Here is a 23418-nt window from a genome sequence, read left to right on the forward strand (position 1 = left end):
GGAGGAGAACCACCGTAATACGGTGCCCCCCATCCCCAACTCTTCCAGCCGGTGCAGCATGATACCATGGTCGATGGTATCAAAAGCCGCTGAGAGGTCTAACAGGACCAGAACAGAGGAACAACCCCTGTCCCGAGCCCTCCAGAGATCATCAACCAACGCGACCAATGCCGTTTCCGTGCTGTGTCCAGGCCTGAAACCCGACTGGAACGGATCTAGATAGGATGTTTCCTCCAAGAATTGTGGAAACTGTCGCGCGACCACACTCTCAACAACCTTCGCCAGGAAGCGAAGGTTGGAGACAGGACGATAGTTGGCCAATATTGCCGGATCCAGGGACGGCTTCTTGAGGAGGGGCCTCACCACCGCTTCTTTCAAAGCGGCGGGGAAGTGACCCTCACTCAACGAAGCGTTGATAACACCCTGGAGCCAGCCTCGTGTAACCTCCCGGGAGGCCAGTACCAACCAGGAGGGACACGGGTCCAGTAAACATGTGGCCGCACTAAGTCTCCCCAGAATCCTGTCCACATCATCCGGAGTCACAGCATCAAACTCCTCCCAGGTAACATTCTCAAGACTATTCCTCGTCACCTTGCCCTGATCTACCCAGTCAGAGTCCAAATCCCCCCGGATCTGAGCGATTTTGTCATACAGGTATTGTCCGAAATCCTCCGCCCTGCCTTCCAAGGGATCCTCCCGCGCTCCCGGATGGAGCAGGGAGCGGGTTACCCTGAACAGGGCGGCCGGACGATTCCCTGATGACGCAATAGAGGCGGAAAAGTAGTTAAACTTTGCCGTCTTTATCGCCACTAGGTAGGTCTTAATATGCGACCTTACCAGTGTTCGGTCAGATTCAGCGAGACTGGCCCTCCAACCACTCTCTAGGCGTCTTTTCCGGCGTTTCATCTCCCTCAGCTCCTCGGTGAACCAAGGAGCCGCGAGGGATCGACACCGGGTCAGAGGCCGCAAAGGCACAACTCGATCCAAGGCCCCACCAGCCGCCCGATCCCAGGCAGCTACCAGGTCCTCGGCCGAGTCGTGTGCCAGATCTTCAGGAATTGGCCCAAGCTCCGTCTGGAACCTATCAGGATCCATCAGGCGCCTGGGGCGGATCCATCTAATTGGGTCCGCCTCCCTGCGGCGGGGTGTAGCGGTTCGAAGGTCCAGACGAAGGAGTGAGTGATCTGACCATGACAAGGGTTTCATGTCTATATCCCGTATAATAAGACCACTGGACAAAGACTAGAATTTAATTACCAGAATTATTCTTATTAGGAATTATAACAGAGGCCCATAGTAAAGGGTCAACATATTTAATAGTACACATCATAACAGCAGCGAGAATGGTATATGCCCAACAATGGAAAAATTAAAATATACCTTTAGAAAGGGAGATAATAAAGAAAATATTGGTTTGCGCAGAAATGGATAAATTGACGTTAGAATTAAAAAATAAAGGAGAGACAGAATATCATGATATATGGAATAGATTTTACCAATGGTTGGAACAGAGAGGTGGTGGTTGGAACAGGAAATAATCAGGATTTGTAGACCCAAAATGTGATGTAATATATGTAAATATAAATGAGTACATTGGGCAGAATAATTATATATAATTAGTAATGTATGAAGAGTATATACAATATTTGTTTTATATTTTAGTGTGTGTGGCAGAGATAACACCAGGATGGTGGCACTGTGTCCAATATTTTAATAAGAAATGAATAATTTTATTTTTTTTTTTAAAAAGAAAGTTTTAAAGGTCCTAACCAGCATGCTGAATTGTATCTGGAAAGAGGGCGATAAGTAGATCATTAATAAAACTCAACTTTCCAACATCTGAATCATTGCTGAATCCAGATGAACCTCTAAAATTACAAGCTGGTGTAAAGTTTTAATAACTGTGTAATTAAGAGGATGGAATTATTTCATTGATTCTTTATGCAGCCTTTTTAACATATTTACACATCTCTTTTGTGTCTTCAGAGGCAGACGAGGCGGTTCCGAAAGAATCAAGCGATGTTGTTATGATCAAAGAAGAAAACAGCTTTGCGTATGAGAAAGAATCTTTGGAATCTCCTCTGGATTGCATGGCGGAAAGGACAGGATTGGTATCTGACGCTAATACTAAAGCGATACCAGCAGATCCCTCAGAAATTCACTCTATTCAAGACCCTTCTGTGGTGCTATTAGAAGAGATGGATGACTTCTCTGGCAAAAGAAATTCCCCAGAAGAAAAAGATGGTGACTGTTTATTAATCAAGGACAGACATACCAAGGAAAATAGTTTTGGGATGGCAGAAGAAGCTCAGCCAAATTCTGTATCAAACGTAATGAAAAATGATCTTGTAGAAAGAGCTGCGAATTCTGTTACTAATACACAAGAGGCCTTGGGTTTTTCTGCCCTGGATTCCATTAACGCAAGGAAAATTTTAACTGTAAACCAAAGCTGTCTCAGTACCTATTCAAGGAATTTTAGCAGCCTTAATGATGACCATTTGCCTGAAATTGAAACTAAGAGCAATACTATTCCAAAATCTATGTACGCTGCTGCAGAAGATTCCAGTTCAGACACAGAATCCTTAGCCGAGAATCCTGGAGACAGTTCATCCCTCTTACTATCAGTTTGTGATCATCCCTTGGCAACCCATAAACTAGTTGAATCAGATGAGGAGCAAATAGAAATTTGCAGTCTGAATTACGACCAACATTGTCTTCAAAAACAGCCTCCCATAAAACCATCTAATCATCCACCAATTTACCATTCTTTGAACAACTGTTTGCAGGCAGAAAGCAAAACAGAAATAGATTCACTGGAAACATCAGATGGAAAATTTACATTCGAAAAATCGCACTTATCAGAAAACTCCAGTGCAGAACATATGGTTCCACCAACAGCTTTTCAATCTTCTCCAGATGTTTCTTCACAAGTTGTAGACAGTTTGGCTCAAGGCAGGCCAGTCTGCTCTTCCATTGAGAATGGTTGTTCAAGGGATGAAGGAGGAAATGGCCTGCAGAAACAAGAAAATCTAATGGAAATATGTAAATATCCTGCGCCAGATATACATTCTTATCCGACAGAAAATATCAATAGCTGGAATGGCAACATGCTAGGCCAACATGAACTGGGGAAAACCCAAGAGTTGCAGGTAGAAAATGATTTAGTGATGGATTGTGGAAGTAATGTAATTGGTAGTCCTTCTGCTGTGACAGGGAAAGGAACCAGTGATCCATCCCAGTTAAGAAGAACAGACAGCTATACTATGAAGAGTACAATACAAAAAATAGTAAACAGCCCTAAATCTCCCCTTTTGTCCAAACCAAAACATCTGGGCAAGGTCTCTTCTGCTCACAATTTACTAGGAAAAAATGAAAAAGCAAACGCTGTTATCTCGAAACCTTCAAATACCAAAACTCTGAATTCTGGGCAATGCAAGGGCTTTGGTATTACATACAGTCCCTCTTCTTCCCCTAAATTGCATCATGAAACTAAAGGCGCTCCTCCACCAAAGAGTACGGTGGAAACTCTTTCAAATAATCAACAAAACAAAGCAGGGCCTAAAGGAAAGGCTCCCAATATTAAAAATAAATCCAAGGCTCATTCTGATGCTCTTGGCACTGCTCCTGCCAAAGCTGAGGGCACCGATCAAAAAAAGATCACCTTCCCTGCCCAAGGTTCACCCAGGCTCCTTTCAAAGAAAGGTTCCTCACTCCATAACTTAGCCACACATCTGGAACCACCCAGCAGGAGCCTCTCCATGGGTTCTAAGATATTTCAGCAGCAGGAGGAAGTTCAGTCTTCTGTGCTCAGACAGTCTGAGTCTCAGGCAGCCACTCTGCCCGTGTTGAATGGCGAGAGCAACGTTATGAAAAATAAAGATAAATCCATCATCAAACCAAAACTTGGGAGGGCTGGAATATCAGGATCTCCTAAAATGGAAAAAGAAGCACCAGTCACCAAGTGGGAAGTTACGAACAGCGAAAAAAGGGGGAGGGCTAACACGGAGCCAAGAGACGGCCCTTCTAAGTCAAATACGCCTTCTGAAGCCACACCCAAGGTTGATTGTCCGAATGATAAAACCGAAAACAAGGGGATGAGTTCGAATCACGATGGATTGGAAATGAAGCCATTAAAATCTGACAATGCAGGGCTTTTTAAAAAAGAGTCCTCCTGCTTTATTTATCCCCCTGCTCGGCAAGAGCAGACCAGCCAGGAAATTCAGCGCACTTTCATTGAAGTCAGGTTGTCTTCCTCCTCCTTCATCCCCGACTTGCCCCTAGAGAAGAAAGAAGATGACAATAAGGCCAATCAACTCAGAAGCAAAGCACTGGATTGTCGGCAGAGCACTTTCCACAAGGAAGATGCTCTCGGTGCATTAAAACCTGTGACAAGGACCTATTCGGTGCCAGCACAATTATCCAGTCATTTAAGGGAAAACAGCAACGATAGGGATCAACCGGCCCATCACGTCCAGGATATCTTAGGGAACGTTTCGAGTGCAAACCCTTCCGATGCGGAGTTGGCCATGCTGAAAGTGGTCCACCTCAGTCTCAACCATCAGGATGCGAAAGCCGCATCTGCTGGCGTCCTGAAATCCAACAGTGACGATGGCAGCCCCGCTGCACAAAAACTGAAAAAGGGCAGGAGGAACTATTACTACTACGAACTCAATTGGCCACATGATCCCGTTTCTTCTTTTTCTGTAAAGCAGCGAATCAAATCGTTTGAGAACCTGGCTAATTTCGATAGGCCGACGGTCAAAGCCATCGACCTCCATTCCACCACCCTGAACTCTAAACTGCCCATTGGCCGAAGATTGTCCAGTGGCATTTCTGCAGTGTCAGCTACCAGCGTGAATGATGCGGTCCAAGCCCTGCGACGGAGCTTGAGTTCGTACTGTGGAGGTGAAGCCCCAACATCTCCAAGGGTCACCAGATCTTCAACCAGCTCGACATTAACAAACGTGCAACAGAATTTCCACAAGAGCAGCAGAGACGATGTTCACTTAGAGAAGAGTGAAAGGCATGCTTTTGAAGAACCAGTTGGCTTACCACCATCTACCACCAGTGTCCGAAGAAGCAGAGCCTCAGGTGGGCATATTAGACACATGCCCTTGTCTCGTTCCAAACTCCGGGAGCTGAGAGCTCTGAGCATGCCAGATCTTGATAAGCTCTGCAGTGAGGACTTTTCTATGGAGTCTCAACCTTCACCCATCAAAACAGAGTTGCATCTTCCCCCTGTTGTGAGATCCCTCGATGCTCCCATTGAAAATGTTTCCAAGATGAATGAATGTTCGGGATTATCCAGTCCTGGGATGACAAGCAGACAACCTTCCAAAGAAACCAGTCCTTGGAACAGTGGCTCTGGAACTCCTGGATCAACATCTGACGAGGAAGGGCTACAGTATGATGGCGGTCTGAATAAAGTGAACTTAGGGAAGAGCTGGTCTATCAGGTTAGTTTTAACGTTTTCTTAATATTAGCTCTCGTAGTAGGAGAAGGCGAAGGTTTAAAACTCGAAAGCAAATATTTCACGGGTGGAGGAAAGAATCGAAAAGATTTGCCCTGGTTTGTGTACTTTGCATTAAATGACACAAATTCTGAACCCAACCTATTTGAGTTTTGCACCAAGAAAAACGGGATATTGCAACAGTCGGCAAGTTGTATGTTTTCTTTTCATGTGTATAGTTTCATTCTTACTGTCAGAGCTCTGTGAAAGCCAAGGACTTGATCAAAGCATTGAATGCTCACCCCAGCTCCCCAAGATCTGAGTCAACAAATTGTCAGCTCCTAATATTTTACTAGGAGTGCTCGGGCATTTCAGAGCTCTAAGAATCACAGACTTAGATACTTAAAGAAACTACAAGTAAAGGTTATTTGAAGCCGTATTCTCCACCCAGTACCCAATTATATATATTTTTTCACTCTTGCAGAATGAGTTGCCATAGTTTCTCCTGATTGACATCCAGTACAGGTAGTCCTTGACTTACAACTATTCATTTAGCAACCACTCAAAGTTACACAGCACTGGGAAAAGTGACTTATGGTTGGTCCGTGCACTCATGACCGTTGCAGCATCGCCATAGTTGCATCACCAAAATTAGGATGCTTGGCAATGGGCATGTATTTATGATGGGTGCAGCATCCCAGGGTCGCGTGGTCCCTCTTTGTGACCTTCCCAGCTGGCTTCTGGCAAGTAAAGTGAATGGGGGAAGCCATATTTGCTTAACAACCACCTGATCAGAGGTGGACTGCTGCTGGTTCAGACCGGTTCAGGCGAACCGGTTGTTCCGACCAGCGGCTGGGCCCACCCACCCTCCCTGGCGCTATCCCGTCCTATATAATCGCCGTTTTTTCAATTCTGCACACATGCACAGAAAGCACATGTGCACATTTTCGAAATCCAGCAGGTTCTGACAGGTTCTGGAGAACTGGTAGCAGAAATTTTGAGTAGTTTGGAGAACCGGCAAATACCATCTCTGGCTGGTCCCAGAGTGGGGTGGGAATGGAGATTTTGCAGTATCCTTCCCCTGCCATGCTCACCAAGCCACACCACGCCCACCAAGCCACGCCCACAGAACCAGTAGTAAAAAAATTTGAATTTCACCACTGGGGCAAACAGGTTGATACAGTTTGTGACGCCCATCTCTGCACATGATGTACTGAACAACTGCAGTGGTTTGCTTAATAATTTGCAAAAAGGTCCTAAAATCAGGCATGGCTAACTTAACAACTATCTTGCTCAGCAACAGAAATTCTGATCCCAATGATCGTGTCAAGGACTACCTGTACTTTTTCCTCTCCAAAAGCACCTTTACCATTTCTGTACTTTTCTATCCATTTTCCTATCCGTTTTCTTCTTTCTTTTTCCTTGATTTCCCAGTCTCATTTCCTGTAAATTGAATTGCAGCAAATTCCACCATGGGCCTTACTCTTGTTTCTGACTTCAGATTTTAATAGTCTGTTAATTCAATTTTTTTAAGGTTCAAAACCATATTGTTGCCATCATTCCTAGATGCATGAATAGAAGGGAAAGAAAAGAAATTGTGGCTTCAGTTTTCTACCTAATTCCTCAAAAGATTGTCTTTTGTTTTTAATCACATTCTTAGAATTAGCAGAAGCAAAAAAAAGGAGAATCATTTCCAAATCTGTTAGATCAGGAATATTTCAGGAGAGTCCTTGTTTTTGTAAGAAAATAATATATAAAGGGAAGCAAAGTCTTTTTTAATTTTTTTATTGTTTTTTAATTAATAAGAAAAACAGCAAACTTCAAAAATAATAGTGATGGTGAAAAATGCATTGCCAAAGAGAAGAAATAGAACACATGAAAAGATAATTGTTTAATGCACTAGAAATATATACATACTTGAATAATATTTGCATTAGAAATGTATACAGGTAATCCTCAATTTACAATAGTTCATTTAATGACCGTTCAAAGTTACAACGGCTCTGAAAAAAGTGCCTTATGACCGTTTTTCACACTTATGACCGTTTTTCACACTTTTTTCACACGATCCTTACAGTCACATGATCAAAATTCGGATGCTTGGCAGCTGGTTCATATTTATGACAGTTGCAGTGTCCCGGGGTCAGGGGATCCGCTTTTGCGACCTTCTGACAAGCAACATCAATGGGGAATCCAGATTCACTTAACAACCATGTTACTAACTTAACAAATGCAATGATTCACTTAACAACTGTGGCAAGAAAAGTCGTAAAATGGGGCAAACTCACTTAACAAATATTTCACTTAGCAGCATACATTTTGGGCTCAATTGTGGACGTAGCTGGAAGACTACCTATATATAAAATCGTAACTTATTGTTATAATGACATATATTTTCTTTTATCGCTGTTGTATTTCTTTCACTTTTTGTGTTAAAGCACTTTTTATGGGTTGGTTGTTTTGCCTTCTCTTTGACAATGTATATATCACCATGAAGGGAATCAAAGTCTTAATATTTGTGAATAGAATTTAGGTTTTTCTCTATAAAACCAGATTTTGTTCGGTATTACCATTATACTTCCTGGTCTTTTTCATATTTAGAAATAGCCATTCGAGATATTATAGCAATAGAACTTAGATTTATATACCACTTCACAGTGCTTTACAGCCCTCTCTAAGCAGTTTACAGAGTCAGATTGTTTGCCCCCAACAATCTGGGTCCTTATTTCACCGACTTCGAAAGGATGGAAGGCTGAGTCAACCTTGAGCCTGGTGACATTCGAACTGCCGAACTGCAGTCAGCCAGCAATCAGCAGAAGTAGCCTGCAGTACTACATTCTAACCACTGCGCCACCGCGGCTGTATTATCTGTTAATATTAAACCAGACATCTTCTTTCTTCAGTCTCATCCAATGTCATTTTGCATACGTTGTATTTTAGCTTGGATGAACTATTGGTTTCCTCTCTGGATCAGCAGAAATTGCAGTCCATTTTGTCTTCGGTGACAACAAAAAGCGATGTTTCTTCTTTACTTCAGGAAATCAAAGCACAAGCAGAGGTAAGCCTAGATACACAGCTACGCACATGGGTATCTATGTGTGGGTGTGTGAGTGTGTATCATCATTGTCTTTTAATGACCCCATAATCCCTTGCGGAATGGAGTCTGGGCAACTGAATGGAGCTGAGTGTTTATTGGCCGGATGCCCTTCCTGTCACCAATGCGGAGTTATATTCAGCAGATATAATCTCAGTGTTCCCAGAGAGAGAAATATCTGCCCCTACCTAGGATGGAACTCACAACCTCCTGATTGTGAGGCAAGAACTCCACCTCTAGGCCACCACACCACTCTGGGGGGGGGTGAGTATGTACACACCCCTCCAATCCCTTGCAAAGCAGTTGGAAAGTAGTTTGAGAACACCTTCAGTTCTTTTTAGCCTCACAACACAGAGAAGTTGCAAAGAACACAATGAGTCAATTGTGTGTTCCTCAACTTTCCCTTCATCTCACCAAGAGGAGAGGGTAAAGACTATAATTCAATCAATGGCCTGTCCCAAGCTATCATCCATTGCATACCCTGTTTCCCCAAAAATAAGTCATCCACTGATAATAAGCCCAATCGGGCTTTTGATCACCTGTGCTAAAATAAGCCTCACCCTGAAAATAAACCCTTCCCGAAAATATTTAAACACAGAGCTGGAAATCAGGTAAGACGGCAAGAGGAGTCCCATCTTGCTCCACGCACCCCAAAATAATAAGACCTCCCCGAAAATAAGGCCAAGCGCTTATTTCAGGGTTCAAAAAAATATACGACACGGTCTTATTCTCGGGGAAACATGGTAGTAACAGAAACACTTTCTTCCATTGACACAAAACTAAAATCAAATTGTCTTCTCCACATCCGTGTTTTCAGTAGATATGTGTCATGTCCCCTTCGTGTCTGAATCTGAGACCGAAGACGAACAGCTGACAGAGAGTGGGAGAATGGCTTTGTTGACTGGGGAGGAAACTGAGGAAGGGCAAAGTCAGGCTGGGCAGAGCAGGGGAGAGATAGAACAAAGGAGAGGGGGTTCAGATGAAGACCAAGGCCCACCCCCTTCTCATCCTAGGGCAGTGATGGCTAACCTTTTTGCCATCATGTGCCAAAAGTGGGGGGAGTGGGGGGGAGTCATGTGTGCCCATGGCCACACCCATAATTCTATGTGCCCCGCCCCCTGCGCATGCACGCAGAGCTCCCCCTGCTTTTGGCATGTGATGGCCTGGTAGGCCTGTTTATCACCCTTCCCAGGCTCCAGAGCATTTCTAAGAGCGTGGGGAGGGTGAAAATGGCCTTCCCCACCCCCTGGGAGGCCAGAAAAGGCCCGTTTGCAAACGTCCGGCAAACGGACCGTTTCCGGAGGGCCTCTGGGGGGGTGGGGAAGGCTGTTTTCACCCTTCCCAGGCTCCTAGAAAGGCTCTGGAGCCTGGGGAGAGAGAAAAACGGGCAATCCCCACACCCCTCAGGCCCTTTGGAGGCAGGAAACAGCCTGTTTCTCTACTTCCAGTGGGCCCAGAAGGCCTGAAAATCAGCTGGCGAGCTGAGCTCACGTGCCCACTGATATGGCTCCGCGTGCCACCTGTGGCACGCATGCCATAGGTTCGCCATCACGGTCCTAGGGCACGCAGGGAAGAACGCAGAAGAGAGCAATGTGGGTTGCGTGGCTTACGAGGAAGGAAAGAGCCCTGATTCCCTTCACAAGGCACACCTGGGGATGGAGTTTAAAGGAGAAGCAGTTGGAAGGGCCGTTTGTTGGGAACAAACACTGAATTAATCTGGCATTGAGAGTTGTGGCCTGCATTCCTGGCATTCCTCCTGACTGTTGTAATTATTACCATGCTACTGTGTGCCTATCTTGTCTTGCTGGAATTATTCTTCCAGTCTGGAACTCATTATCTTGCCCTGTTGGAGTGATTGATTGTAGCCATTCTGTTTACAGCCTTTGGACTGGAGTATCTGCAGATTTATGGGAGAACTTTTCTCCAGGCCAGAGAATAAAAGGGACTTTGAGGTCAAAATTGGTGCCAATAAAGGGACTCATACTGGTTCTCTGGCTGTGTTGCCTTTGTGCCACGCTCCGGGTCATCAAATATATTTGTCTGTGTTTTATAACTGGGGAAAAAAAATCAGTAGGGTTGCTATGTTTGGGAAGCTATGTTTGCAAAAAAAATATACCAACAAAAGCACTGATATCTCCCAGAGGCTTTGCAGTCCTTTTTCTACAATCCCATTATTGCATTTAAATCCCCTTGTGAGCTGTGAAGGTGAAATGAAAACAGTTTTGAAACTAGTAGCAATGATCTTGTTTAAATGTTGCTATGGGAGAAGTGGATTGGGAGAAGATGGATTTGAAACCATTTATACAGAAGGAGACACGGCTTAGGAAGAAGCCACAGAATTACTGTGTGGTAAGTGAGGTGGGATGGCCCTGTGAAGGATTGAAGCCGGGAATCTGAAGAAGGAATTGCTGCCAAGGAGAAGATGAAGCTGTTCAGGAGGGCTGCGGAGCTGCAGTTATCCTAAGGGGGAGTGGGGCAGGGGTGGGTTCTAATTTTTTTTACTACCGGTTCTGTGGGCGTGGCTTATTTTGTGGGCGTGGCTTGATGGTCATGTGACAATTCTTTAGGATTTAGCGAAGGTACTGGTCTACCAGGCTTTTAACTGCTTGCAGAGCCATACCGGTCTACCTATTTGTTTTTAGAGTGTTCCGGTCTACCCATTTGTTTTTGGAGCGCACTGGTCTAAAAAAACGTTGCGATACGTCATGGGATGGCAACGTGATGCCGCGAGTTTGTCACCTGTGCTTTAGGGTGAAACCAGGGATGAAATCCAGCAGGTTCTAGAGAACCGGTAGCAGAAATCTTGAGTAGTTCAGAGAACCGGCAAATGCCACCTCTGGCTGGCCCCAGAGTGGGGTGGGAATGGAGATTTTGCAATATCCTTCCCCTGGGAGTGGGGTGGGAATGGAGATTTTGCAGTATCCTTCCCCTGCCATGCCCACCAAGCCACGCCCACAGAACCGGTAGTAAAAAAATTTGAATTTCACCACTGGGTGAAACTGATTAGGATCTTGCCAGTTTCAGAATAGTGCAAGCCAGATGAGAGTGCTAATTAACTAATAAAAGTCACAGCTTGTTAACCAGAAAGCAGGTTCAGGAAAAGATAACTTGTTTCAGTAAGCTTTCCTCTCTGCCATGGGTGGGGGTGGGGAGTAGATTCTGCAAAAGGAGAAAAGAAAAAAAGAAATACAAAAAAATATGGATTATGGACTCAACCAAGCCACCGTCTGCCGATACTGGATTTAACACCCGCTGAGATAGTATATCTCTGTGCAAATTGATTGAATCTGAGAATTCAGAGGTTGCAATTAGGGTTCCATCAAAAACCATCCTTTGCTGAAAGAATCAGTTGAATGTCTTCATTTGATGATATCCAACAACTTTTCATAACTAGTTTTCCTATCAGACTGCTCTTAGCTTTTAAGAAGGTTTTCTCTGGCCTTCAATCACCGTCTATCTTCTTGTAACATTAGTTCATTGCTCTGCGTTCTGCTCTCTGGAACAAGAGACAGTAGGCTTTAATCTTTGTGTGATATTTTTAAAAGTTTTTTTTCCCTGAAATATTATTACTCCGCAGGCTTTTTTCCCCCCTCACACTTAACGATGTCCAGCTCCTTCAGTCTCTCTTCATAGGAGAGTAAATGCTCAAGCTGTTTGATGACATTTCTGCATACCATAACTTGAGGGTTCATATATGAGTAATTCCTCGAATAGGAGACTTCCCACAATCCCTTGGTTTTATTCCAGGACCTGATTAAAGCAAGTTTAATTGAGTCAGGTGGGCTTGGCATATCATGCCAAAATACCAAGACTGGATTATGTTCTCAGTCAAGAATAATCCAGAGTCATTCTAAGTATTTTCACATGGGTCTCGAGAGAAATTGTTTATTCATGCCAGTTTGTAAAAGTCCAAGAACTCAAATATTTATGAAATCCAATGCTTTTTGGAAAATGGGCCATGTCTGCATATTTCCTCACATCTGCTATTAAGTCCAAAGTGGCACGGGAGCTGGAAAATATTATGCAATTCAGAACTTGTCCTTTTATAGTACAGAGCAAGACAATTCTCAAAAGTTGTCTAATTTTTCATCCTCTCTTGTCTTTCATCTCGGGAATCTTGAGCCAGGTTGTCATCTGGCTCATTCTCTGCTTTTAAAGAAATTAAAAATGGAACATTTTGTTTGGAATCTGTCAAAATATGTACAAGACTGCAAGATTTTTGTTTTTGTTTTTAAGGAAAATGTCCAAATGTGGAACTGACCAATTGCCCATTCAAGGTTCGCTGGCACCATTTTTTTGCTCTCTCAAAATTCTGCGTGGTACCATTGAAATTTACCAACAAGCAACAAGTTTCCAACAGACTTTATTTGTGCAATTTATTTATTTGTCTACCATCTCAATCCTCACGGATTCTGAGTGGTTTACGTGTGTTAAAATATGAATATTTTGAACTGGGAACAAAATAAAGTAATTGCATGAGGCATCAGAGTATCTTAGTACACTTTTAAAATATTATTTTTTTTAGTGAAACAGCGAAATAAAGGCTAATTACCTGAAAAATGCCAACCTTGCTTAATATATTTTTGAACAACCAGGAAAAAAAACTTACCAAAAAAATGCATGGCTTCTGGGCCACAAAAGTTTGCCTATTTAGCAGATTTGGTCACATTCCTGGCAATTAGGATTCAAGTTAAACCCTATCTGGTCTGGCTGAACTGCTTCTGTAATAGAAATCTTTATATCAGGGATCCCCAACCCCCGATGGGACCGGCACCGGTCTGTGCCAGAAACAGGGCTGCGCAAACAAGTAAAGCCCCATCTGCGGGATGCAGGCAGCACACGCAACCAAACTCACTCTGGTCCGTGGAAAAACCTCTCCAGGGAACCGGTCCCTGGTGCCCAAAAGATTGGAGGCTGCTGCTGTTGTGACCTGTTGGCCGCTGGCCCCTCCATCAGCTGAATCAGAGGAGGAGGAAGTGTGGGAGTCAGGGTCAGCATTAGGGAAACCTGGGAGCTCCGAGGGGGAAGAGGGAATGGAACTGCCAGAGATAGAGAGACAGAAGCGGAGCCTGAGCCAGCCATCTGCCCTCAGATGGAGAGTCAACAGCCCCCAGGTCTGCAGGTGGTTGATTAAGAGGAGAAGGAACAGCTGGGTCCAGTGCGTGACGCATGACTGCGCAGAAGGCAGAGGAGAGGAGAGCAGTGGAAAGCTGTGGGCTGATCCTGGGGAAGGTAGAGCCACTGCTGCTAGTGAAGCCTCACCCTAGCTATGCGGATAAAAAGTAGGCGGTGGAGATGAATAGATATGGCAGACAAGTATTCATCTTCCAGATGGACGGACGGACGGACTTGTTAGTCTGTGAGAGAAACTTTTTGCTGGGGCTGCCGGCATTCCTAATAAAGGAATCTTTTGAGTTCACGTCAGAGGGTTTGTCGTGTTTGGGGAGCTGGGTCAGAACAGCTGCTTTATATTGGACTATGTCAACACTAGTACCTGAATTTTAGCATTTTTATACTTCATTTTTATACTCCATGGTGGAACATAGGGTATTCTAGATTGGACTTAAAATAACAAACAAAGAACAATAAAAAGCAAAGAGGTCACTTGTCAAGTCATATTTTCATTGTTCCTGTCCCCTTTTTGAATTCTTCTGTATCACAGGTTTGGAAATGCTAAACATTAGAAGTTGCACTGCCTGCCAGTAGAAATATTTTCCAGAAAGGTGAAACTGCTCTTGGGTATAGCCCATTCTTTTAAACCACAGCAAAACGTTCAGCAAATAGTATGAAAAAGTAGTCAAATATTAACCTAAAATTAAAAGACTGGGAGAAGGTATAGGCCTTCACCTGAAGTCAAAAACTGGTGCATTTCCCTGGACGTAGGTTTCCATAAATTGGGTGCTGTCACCAAAAAAGAACAAAGGGATGCGGTGGCTCAGTGGCTAAGACACTGAGCTTGTCGATCGAAAGGTCAGCAGTTCAGTGGTTCGAATCCCTAGTGCCACATAACGGGGTGAGCTCCCGTTACTTGTCCCAGCTTCTGCCAACCTAGCAGTTTGAAAGCACGTAAAAAATGCAAGTAGAAAAATAGGGACCACCTTTGGTGGGAAGGTAACAGCATTCCGTGCTCCTTTGGTGTTGAATCATGCCGGCCACATGACCATGGAGACGTCTTCGGACAGCGGTGGCTCTTTGGCTTTGAAACGGAGATGAGCACCGCCCCCTAGAGTCAGGGGGCAGTGCTCATAGCACATATGTGTGAAGGGAACCTTTACCGTTAACTTTTAAACCAAAAAAGATCCTAGTCACCACTTATTCACTTTGCCTTTCACAAACCTGAAAAAGATCCTCTGTTGATCATCACATATCATCACATAGCACCAATGGGAGATGGAGATAGGAATCCCTAACAAATAATATTTTGATTTCTCTGTCAGGTGCTTTAAATTGCTTAGAGGTAGCTCAGTTCCTAATGAGATGGGTTCCCATCATCAAGTCCAATCCAAGACTTTGTGCACAGGGTGAAGTTGTACAATGTGGGGCACCTCCACAACTCAAAATTGAATGGCTGGACACAAGTTTTGCTCATGTGCTTTGTGTAGTCCACATGTGCCTGTCAGTCCATTTCTGCTTTTCATTTTATTACTGACTTGACGGATGGATGTCTGTGTCTGGGCACTGAAAATTAATTCCAGGCCTGAACTCTGGAAGAGGCAGTTTAAACTAAAGCTGTGGTTTACTTGGGTTCTTATTACTTTTTTTAGTGACATTAAATATACTCAAATCTCTTCTTTGCGTCTTCCCTTTAATTTCTGAAATTGAAGTTATTTTAAGATTTAGACTCTTCTTTAAAAAAAAATAAAATGCCAGATTCATTTTCCAGGCATTTTGTTTAAATTGTGGAGTATGTTCTTTCAAGGGTTTTTAATCTTTGCATATTTTGTCTTGTCTCCTTCTCTCCCCTCCCCCCTTCTCTTCCTTCCCCTCCCCCCTTTTTTGGGGGGGGATCAGAGCAAAGAAGATATTTACTTTGTAGTCTTGAATAAAGAGGAAGGTTCTGGGCTGGGATTTAGCGTCGCTGGAGGAATAGACCTGGAACAAAAATCAATCATCGTAAGTGGTGACTGCATCTTTCTTCTAAGTGGGTTGCAAAGCCAGCTGGAAATTAGATCGAGAACTCTTAAGTCATGTGTTAGCGGTACAATCCTATTGTGGACGTTTGCTTGCTTCATTTTGTATCCCATCTGTTGATGCTATCAGAGAGGCGAGTGGGCCTGCGTGCCAGATAAACTCTGATGTACACAAGTTTGCCAAGGTAAGTCTCTGTGTTAGGCTCACACAGATCTTGGAGACTGGAAATCCTTAACATTAGCTCCATCCAAGCCTTATCATAGTTCCAATCATATGCTTTGTATTCCAAGATTCCCAAACTGTACTTGGTCTTTCTACTGGGACCTGGAAAAAACTTTTAAAAGGGCTGAAAGAAATTACATTAACTAAACATTTGCGGCTTATATGAACTGCAACTACCCACCTACGTACAGCAATGTTTAGATTTTTGGCAATATCAAATGGAATCTTACTCATGTGATCCAAATTTATTTATTGAATTTGCTTCAATAAATGGAAGAGTGAGGAAAATTTCTCAGGGACAACTCTCACCCTGGTCATCACTTCTTTATCCTCCTACCATCGAGAAGGAGATAATAGAAGTATAGCCAGCTGCACAAACAGGCTGAAGAACAGTTTTTATCCGTGGGCTGTCAGACTCCTGAATGAGAAATAACATCATAACTACATAGTATGATGGATTGCAGGGCCGGCGCAACGTGTAACAAGTTCACTGGTGCAATAGGACTGGGTGTTTTGTTAATATGATTTTTGGGTTAAGGATTTTCTGTCTTCACTGTGAGTTGTATTGTGTTGGGGGTGGGGAGTGCACTGAAGGGAGCTCAAACAATCTCATTGTACATATGTTGTGCACTGACAATAAAGATTTGAAATTGAAATTTGTTTCTAGGTGTATACCTCAATGATTTTATTTTTGCTCAGCTACAGCCTTTTGACCCAAGATAGTTTTGGGTGGATTTGAATTTATTTTGTTTTTATTTATAGTCCATTCTGGAAGTTCAGTGCAACTTGCTGATTAGTATTTCTGTGTGTTTTTCTGAATGATTCCATGCATTTTACAGAAATTCTTCAATGGTAGAGGTGAATTCCCTTGAGACTGAAGGCAAAGCCTTTCTTAAGTTAAGTCCAGTGGTTTGCTATTGTCTCCTTTCTGGTGTTTTACAACTTTCCCCATCAGCTTTGGGACTTCCAGGTGTCTCCCATCCAAGTACTAAACAAGTCGAACCCTGCTTAGCTTCTCAAAGTCAGACAAGGTCAGCTAAATGCTGCCACCTGCTGGGACACTAAGACTAGGATCGTGTCAAAGGTGGGTTTGGCTTCAGTGAAGCTTCGGATGAAATTGTTTTGAAGCTGCAAGCAAAGTGAAGAAGCTGCCATGTTATTTTGCTTATTATTTTGGGATTTCCTCTGGTATTTCCCTTTGCTGGAAGTAAATGGAGAAATCTTCAAACCAGCCTGGAGGCAAACTGTATAATTTCTGCCCTTGAACGAGGCAAAGAGCATCATTTTTCTGGAGCAAAGAATCTTGTTACCCCAAAATGCACCCCCCCCCCCCGTAACTCAGAACCAAATGCTTCTAAATGTTTAAAACAGATGCTTCTTGTAATATTTTTGAGCCAAATTCCTGAGACAGATACACACTTTTTTGGAAGATGATTTTGAGTGGAAAGGGGTTCTGAGTTTCGCTGACATTCCTACAGAGTGCTATATTATCTTTCCATCCACTTCCATGGAGACTTGGCTCACATGATCAAATTCATCTCCATTGTGTAGCTATTTGAGAATGGGGCAGGTGGTTTGATCTGTTTCACTATGAGTTGGTACCCTTTGGGCAAGAGATGCATTCCTTTGCTCTCTGTATTATGCCTGGCTTGGAAGCTTCTCCAAGGACAGAAGGCTAGCCTAGATTGGCCCTTAGGTAGCTCCAGTTGTTTAGTCCACAGGAGTGCAATGGCTCAGAGGTTAAAGGCACCGATCCTTTAGCAATGGGTTTGCTGCCCCATTGCTGGGCTGGCGTGGCCTAGTTGGCCACCTGCGCCATGGGGGGTGGGTGGGCGTTTTTCGCCCTCCCCAGGCTCCGGAGGCTTTCCTTGAGCCTCCGGGAGAGCGAAAACAAGGTCGCTCCGGTAGGCCCAGTTTTTGACCTCCCAGCCCCACCGTGCAGCCCCTGCACTTACCTGGAATATGAACAGGCCGCTTGGAGACTCCTGGGAGGGGAGGGGTGGAGTGCGAGGGGCAGGGTGGGCGTGGCTAGGGATGGCATTTGGGGGTTTGCTGAACCCTGGCGATCCTTGGCTAGAGGATCGCCCGAACCCTGCGGAACCCCCAGGAGCCTACTCCTGCCCGAGCACCACACAACAGGGTGAGCTCCCGTTCCTTGCCCCAGCTCCTGCCCACCTAGCAGTTCAAAAACATGCAAATGAGAGTAGATTAATAGGTACCACTTTGGTGGGAAGATAACAGCATTCTGTGCAGCTTTGGCATATAACCAAACTGGCCCCATGACCACAGAAAATGTCTTCGCACAACTCTGGCTCCCTTACGAAGAAACGGAGATGAGCCCCATGCCCTAGAGTTGGACACAACTGGACAGGGGAAACTTTTACCTTTACCTTTTCTTAACCTTCTGAAATACATGATGGTCAACTTCCAAAAACTATGTCTCTAACTAACAGTATCAGGGAAGTTTCCCATAATAAATGGGGCTGCCAATTTACATATTCACTAGATTTATTGGCCTTCGTTTTTAATCAGCTGATCATTCAACATGCCATTGTTTCTTTAACATTTGCTTTGCTCTAGATTGGGTCTTTTGTATTTCTTAGTAAATTGACAAAATGAAATTCTACAGCCGGGATTCTTAATAATAGGAGCCAGATTTTGTTAAATTGGATATTATCTCACATTTCTTCCAAGAGTTCAAAAGGCACCATTACTGAACTTCTGTTCACGTGAAGATTTTTAGAAAACCAGGAGGCCAAGTGTTCTAGTCTCACCTTGGGCATAAAGCCAGCTGTGTGACTTCGGGCCAATCAGTTTCTCAGCCCTAAAAAGCAGGCAATGGCAAACCACTTCTGAAATATTGCTAAGAAAGCTGCAGGGTCTTGTCCAAGAGTTGCCAAGAGCCAAGACTGACTCGAAGGCACTTACAAATCAATTACTGGTAGTTAAACTGAGAAAAGGATAAGCTTTAAAATCTGCTAACAGTTCTTTGATCCATTGACAATCTTCATCCTAATGTGTTTTCTTGAAGGTCCATCGGGTGTTTTCCAAAGGGGTGGCTTCCCAGGAAGGGAAAATTCACCGTGGTGACCTCATTCTTTCTATCAATGGCACTTGTTTGGCGGGTTCTGTCCATGGGGATGTCCTCAACGCGCTCCATCAGGCCAGGCTCCATAAATATGCCATCGTGGTCATCAAGAAGGAGAAAGACAGAGGAAGGATGCCTCCTCGGAGCAATGAAATGCCTACTTCGGATAGGCCAACTTTGGTGGCTACAGCCACAGGAAGTGAAGCAGGTACTGTACAATATGGGTTAAGTACAGGGGTGGGCTGCTGGGGGTTTGCAAGGGTTCGGGAGAACCTCTAGCTAAGATTCTGTGCAGTTCGGAGGACCCCCAAATCCCACTCCTGGCTAGCCTCCCCACCCATCTCGCCCCTCTCAGGAGTCCCCACATGGCCTGTTTTGGATGCAGGTAAGTGCAGGGTATGCGTGGCGGCTCGGGGTGGGTGAAAAACGGGCCTACCGGAAGTTCAGGAAAGCCAGAAATGGAGGGCCTTCGGAGCCTGGGGAGGCCATTTTCGCCCTCCCAGAGGCTCAAGGAAAGCCTTCGGAGCCCGGGGAGGCCAAAAACGCCCCCACCCCCCGCCGTGGTGCAGGAAGGCTGACTAGGCCACGCCCACCATGGCCATGCCCACTCACCCACCAACCAGGCAGAGAATCCCTTGCTAAAATTTTTGAAGCCCACCCCTGGTTAAGTAGGGTATGAAATGAATTCACCGACCCCTCTACTCTCTTAAGCAGTGGTGGGGAGAGCTGCCCCCGTAGGACTCATACTCCAGTTATAAACTTTTGGATGGAGTAGGTGAAAATTTGAAAATACATTCAATTGTCAATTGGAATCCTTTAGTATCCAGATAATCCTTTGAAAAAATAGGAAGATGCTTAAATCTCTCAGGCCAAATCCAGAACCGAACTGCTAGATTTTCACCCAGGGCCGTTGGACATCTGACAGTGGCTCTCAGCTTTTGGTTTATAAATCAGATAATAAATACGAACATTTTACTCCCAGAGACATTTAGATTTATATGCGTTCGTATAATTCCAAGTTCAAGTATTCCAACAGCATTGCTGGAGCCCTGCTGCCACAGCTAAAAATGAAGTCTCCGATGGTCTGCTCTCCATTTCAAAAATAGAAATAACATAAGGAAGGAATGACTGCAAAATACGATTTATACTTTCCAAAGATTTGTAAAACCAGACGTGCCTCTGGTGTACTGTCAAGTCTGTTTTCTGCTCTCTGTAGTATGACCTCTTATAGGTGATTAACCTATATTTGATCATAAGAGCGAGGTTTTTTTCTGAATTTTTTTTTTCTTTCTCTCTCCAAAGATCCAAGCGGAGATCTGAATGGGGCCATTTGTGTTGAACTTTTGAAGACTTCTGCTGGCTTGGGTTTCAGCCTGGATGGTGGGAAAGCTTCAGTATCTGGAGACAGACCTTTGCTCATCAAAAGAATTTTTAAAGGTAACTTGGACAGTTTTCTGAAAATCCTGTTTTTTCCTCTACTAAAGAAAATGCATTGCCCTCTTGGCAAGTCTGAACGTGCCCTATTTAGGGCACAAATTTCCTGCATAGCTTTTGCAGAATCAAAAAAGGAGACCTCTCCCCCTACCCAAACAAAATATTGATGTCAGCATTAACAAAAGGATTGCACTCTGGAATCACTTCCTGATAGTTGTACTGTTCAAAATTCCAGCTTGGTTAGATCTCACTCAACAGACCAGCCAATTCCTAATCTGCTTTCTCTATGTCATTATCGTCACCCTGTTTTGTGGCCTGTCGGCTGCCAGCAGAGCTAGCAGCAGAGTCAGACAAGGAGGAAGTTGAGGGAGAGCCTGGGCCAGCTTCGGAGCCTTTGGAAGGCTCTGTTGTGATCTAGGCTTCCTGAGTCATTAAAACACACGAGTCGTCCCAAAAACCTCTTTTATTGCAACAGCTGTGAATTACGTTCATTCACAGCTGTCCCAATTAGTTGTAAAAAGTCCTTTGGGAGAAGTCCTTTGGGATAATCACCAACCTTTATCTCCCTTGACAAGCTGCCAAAGACCTACTTGGCAAGAGTCCAGAATCAAACAGAGATGCCGACTGGGAACAGAATTAACAACGTTGCTTTCCTGCAAAGGGCCCACGTGCCTTTGCTTCTCTTTTAAGCCTTATGAGAAGGGCCAATCACCTCCAGGCCTTACTCCCGAGTCGTCCCTTTAGTTTTAACTGTTCTTGCCTGCTGGCAGCTCTGCGCATGCGCGCACTAGGAACAGGCTCCTCCTGTTCCTCTGGCTCTCTGATGTCCAACTCTGGAGGCTCCGGAATCCACGCATAACTCCCAGATGGCCCTGGCCCCATCTCTGCCTCCAACGCAGAGCCTTTCCCCAGACTCCAGAATTGGCCCATGTTCCTCCCCAGCCTCCTCACTGTCTGACTCTGCTGTCAGCTCCGCAGGCTGCTGGCAGACCACAACAGGCTCTGACAAGGAAACAGCATCAGAGACAGAGGCAGAGCTGGGGCCTTCCTTCCTCCTCCAGGTGGAGAGACAGCTGTCTTCAGGGCCTGAGCTGAGTGAGGGGGAGGAACAGATGGGGCCCATCTGAGATGCGCGTATGCGCAGAGTGGAAAGGAGAGGAGAACAACGGAAAACAATAAGCCGGCTCTCAGGGAGAGGCAGACATGAATGCTAGCCAGCCCTTCCCTGGCTGGGAAATAAATAATAGGGGTTATGTTTGGCTTTTTTGTTTATCCACATGAATAAAAGACTGTCCCTACCCTGTTTGAAAAGGGCTTTGTTTTTACTCGTGAGTAAGTGGCTTATCATTACTTGCTAAGGCTGGGTCAAAACAAAATGCTCAGTGCATCTTTCAAAGAAAATAGCCTATAGAGGTTTTTGTACATGAACTGTAATGTACTGTACAGGTAGTCCTCGACTTACGACCACAATTGAGCCCAACATTTCTGTTGGTAAGCCAGACATTTGTTAAGTGAGTTTTGCCTCATTTTACGACCTTTCTCACCCCAGCTGTTAAGTGAATTCCTGCAGCTGATAAGTTAATAATGCAGTTGTTAAGTGAATCTGACTTCTGCATTGACTATGCTTTTCAGAAGGTCACAAAAGGGTATCACATGACCCTGGGACCCAGCAATGGTCGTAAATATGAACCAGCTTTCCAAGCGTCTGAATTTTGATTCCATGATCATACGGATGCTGAAAAGGTTGTAACTGTGAAAAACGGTCATAACTCACCTTTTTTCCAGTGCCGTTGTAACTTTGAATGATCACTAAATGAACTGTTGTATGTTGAGGAACTAGCTGTGTTTTAACTCTAGAAATAATGCATATTTTTCAGTGTTTCTACCAATCTGCACTGTTATGTTTCTGCCAACAGGTGGTGCTGCTGAACAAGCTGGAAAACTGGAAGCGGGTGATGAAATTCTTGCGATTGGAGGAAAATCCTTGCTTGGACTCATGCACTACGATGCGTGGAACGTCATCAAGTCTGTCCCAGAGGGGCCCATTCACCTGCTAATCAGGAAGCATCGGCCGCCAGAATGACGGAACCCAACCCCTGAGTTCCGCTTCCCTTTTGAGCACAACCTTAACCAGTTTTGTTTGCCAGGAGCCGGAATGGTGGTATCTGGGATGTTATTCTCCTAGGTCAGAATGGTTTAATCAGCCGAGAAGCATCACGATACATTTGCATATGGTCAGGCAGCTACCCCACGTTTGGGCCTCCTTAGAGAGCCTATGGGCACAGTTTGGTTCTCTTAATTGCAATCGATTTGTTCACGGAGAAAAGATAAACAAACCAGAACTTAGCAGGAACGCAAGTCATCACAGTGGCTGCTGGCTGCAATGACTCTCTGGATAGGACAGGGGTCAGCAACCTGTGGCTCTGGAGCCGCATGTGGCTCTTTCACCCCTCTGCTGTGGCTCCCAGTCACTCAAAATATGCGTCATAACCGCCAATGTGCAACACCCGCCAGCACGCGATTTATTGAGCTTTTCAACCCCTGGTAGGCCAACCATGGATAAATCCAAGGAAAGAAAAGTTTCAGAAGAAAACAGAACATTTATAATTCAACTACATATGCTAGTTTTGTGGCCGCTCAAGAAATAGTCAGGCACGAGAAGGGTTTTGTGGCTCCCGGTGTTGTCTTTTCTGTGGGAAACGGGTCCAAATGGCTCTTTGAGTGTTTAAGGTTGCAGACCCCTAGGATAGGAGGTGCAGCAGCTCATAAAAGCTGACCTAAGCAAGGAACCGATTTCATGTGTTCTTGTTTTGCAAATGGTATCTTTCTTTCCACCCTCACGGAAGGTGGCATAATTTCTTCCTTCTTGCTGAATTCTTACTCAGTCTTTGCCACAGGCACTCAGAAGCAAATGCTTTGTGTTTATGGTCTGCTGCTCCCTCTTCAGTACACCCAGGGAGTGCGGGAAACATAGGATATGAAAAGGCTACGAAGGATTGG

General features: G+C 44.6%; 1 protein-coding gene across 1 annotated transcript in view; it reads left to right on the forward strand.

Annotated features, from left to right (window-relative positions):
- Window positions 1-22501, forward strand: part of PDZD2 (PDZ domain containing 2) — a 238000-nt gene extending 215499 nt beyond the window's left edge. Inside the window, exons 19-24 of the mRNA XM_070935965.1 lie at window positions 1987-5455; window positions 8390-8507; window positions 15555-15656; window positions 18928-19192; window positions 20287-20421; window positions 22335-22501. Coding sequence (XP_070792066.1) covers window positions 1987-5455; window positions 8390-8507; window positions 15555-15656; window positions 18928-19192; window positions 20287-20421; window positions 22335-22501 — 4256 coding nt within the window. The remainder of the gene's footprint in view (window positions 1-1986; window positions 5456-8389; window positions 8508-15554; window positions 15657-18927; window positions 19193-20286; window positions 20422-22334) is intronic.
- Window positions 22502-23418: the final 917 nt, after the last annotated feature.

This window comes from Pituophis catenifer, unplaced genomic scaffold, assembly GCF_029215685.1.
Source record: "Pituophis catenifer annectens isolate HBS135680 unplaced genomic scaffold, rPitCat1.0.hap2 SCAF_2, whole genome shotgun sequence".
NCBI classification, from domain to species: domain Eukaryota; kingdom Metazoa; phylum Chordata; class Lepidosauria; order Squamata; family Colubridae; genus Pituophis; species Pituophis catenifer.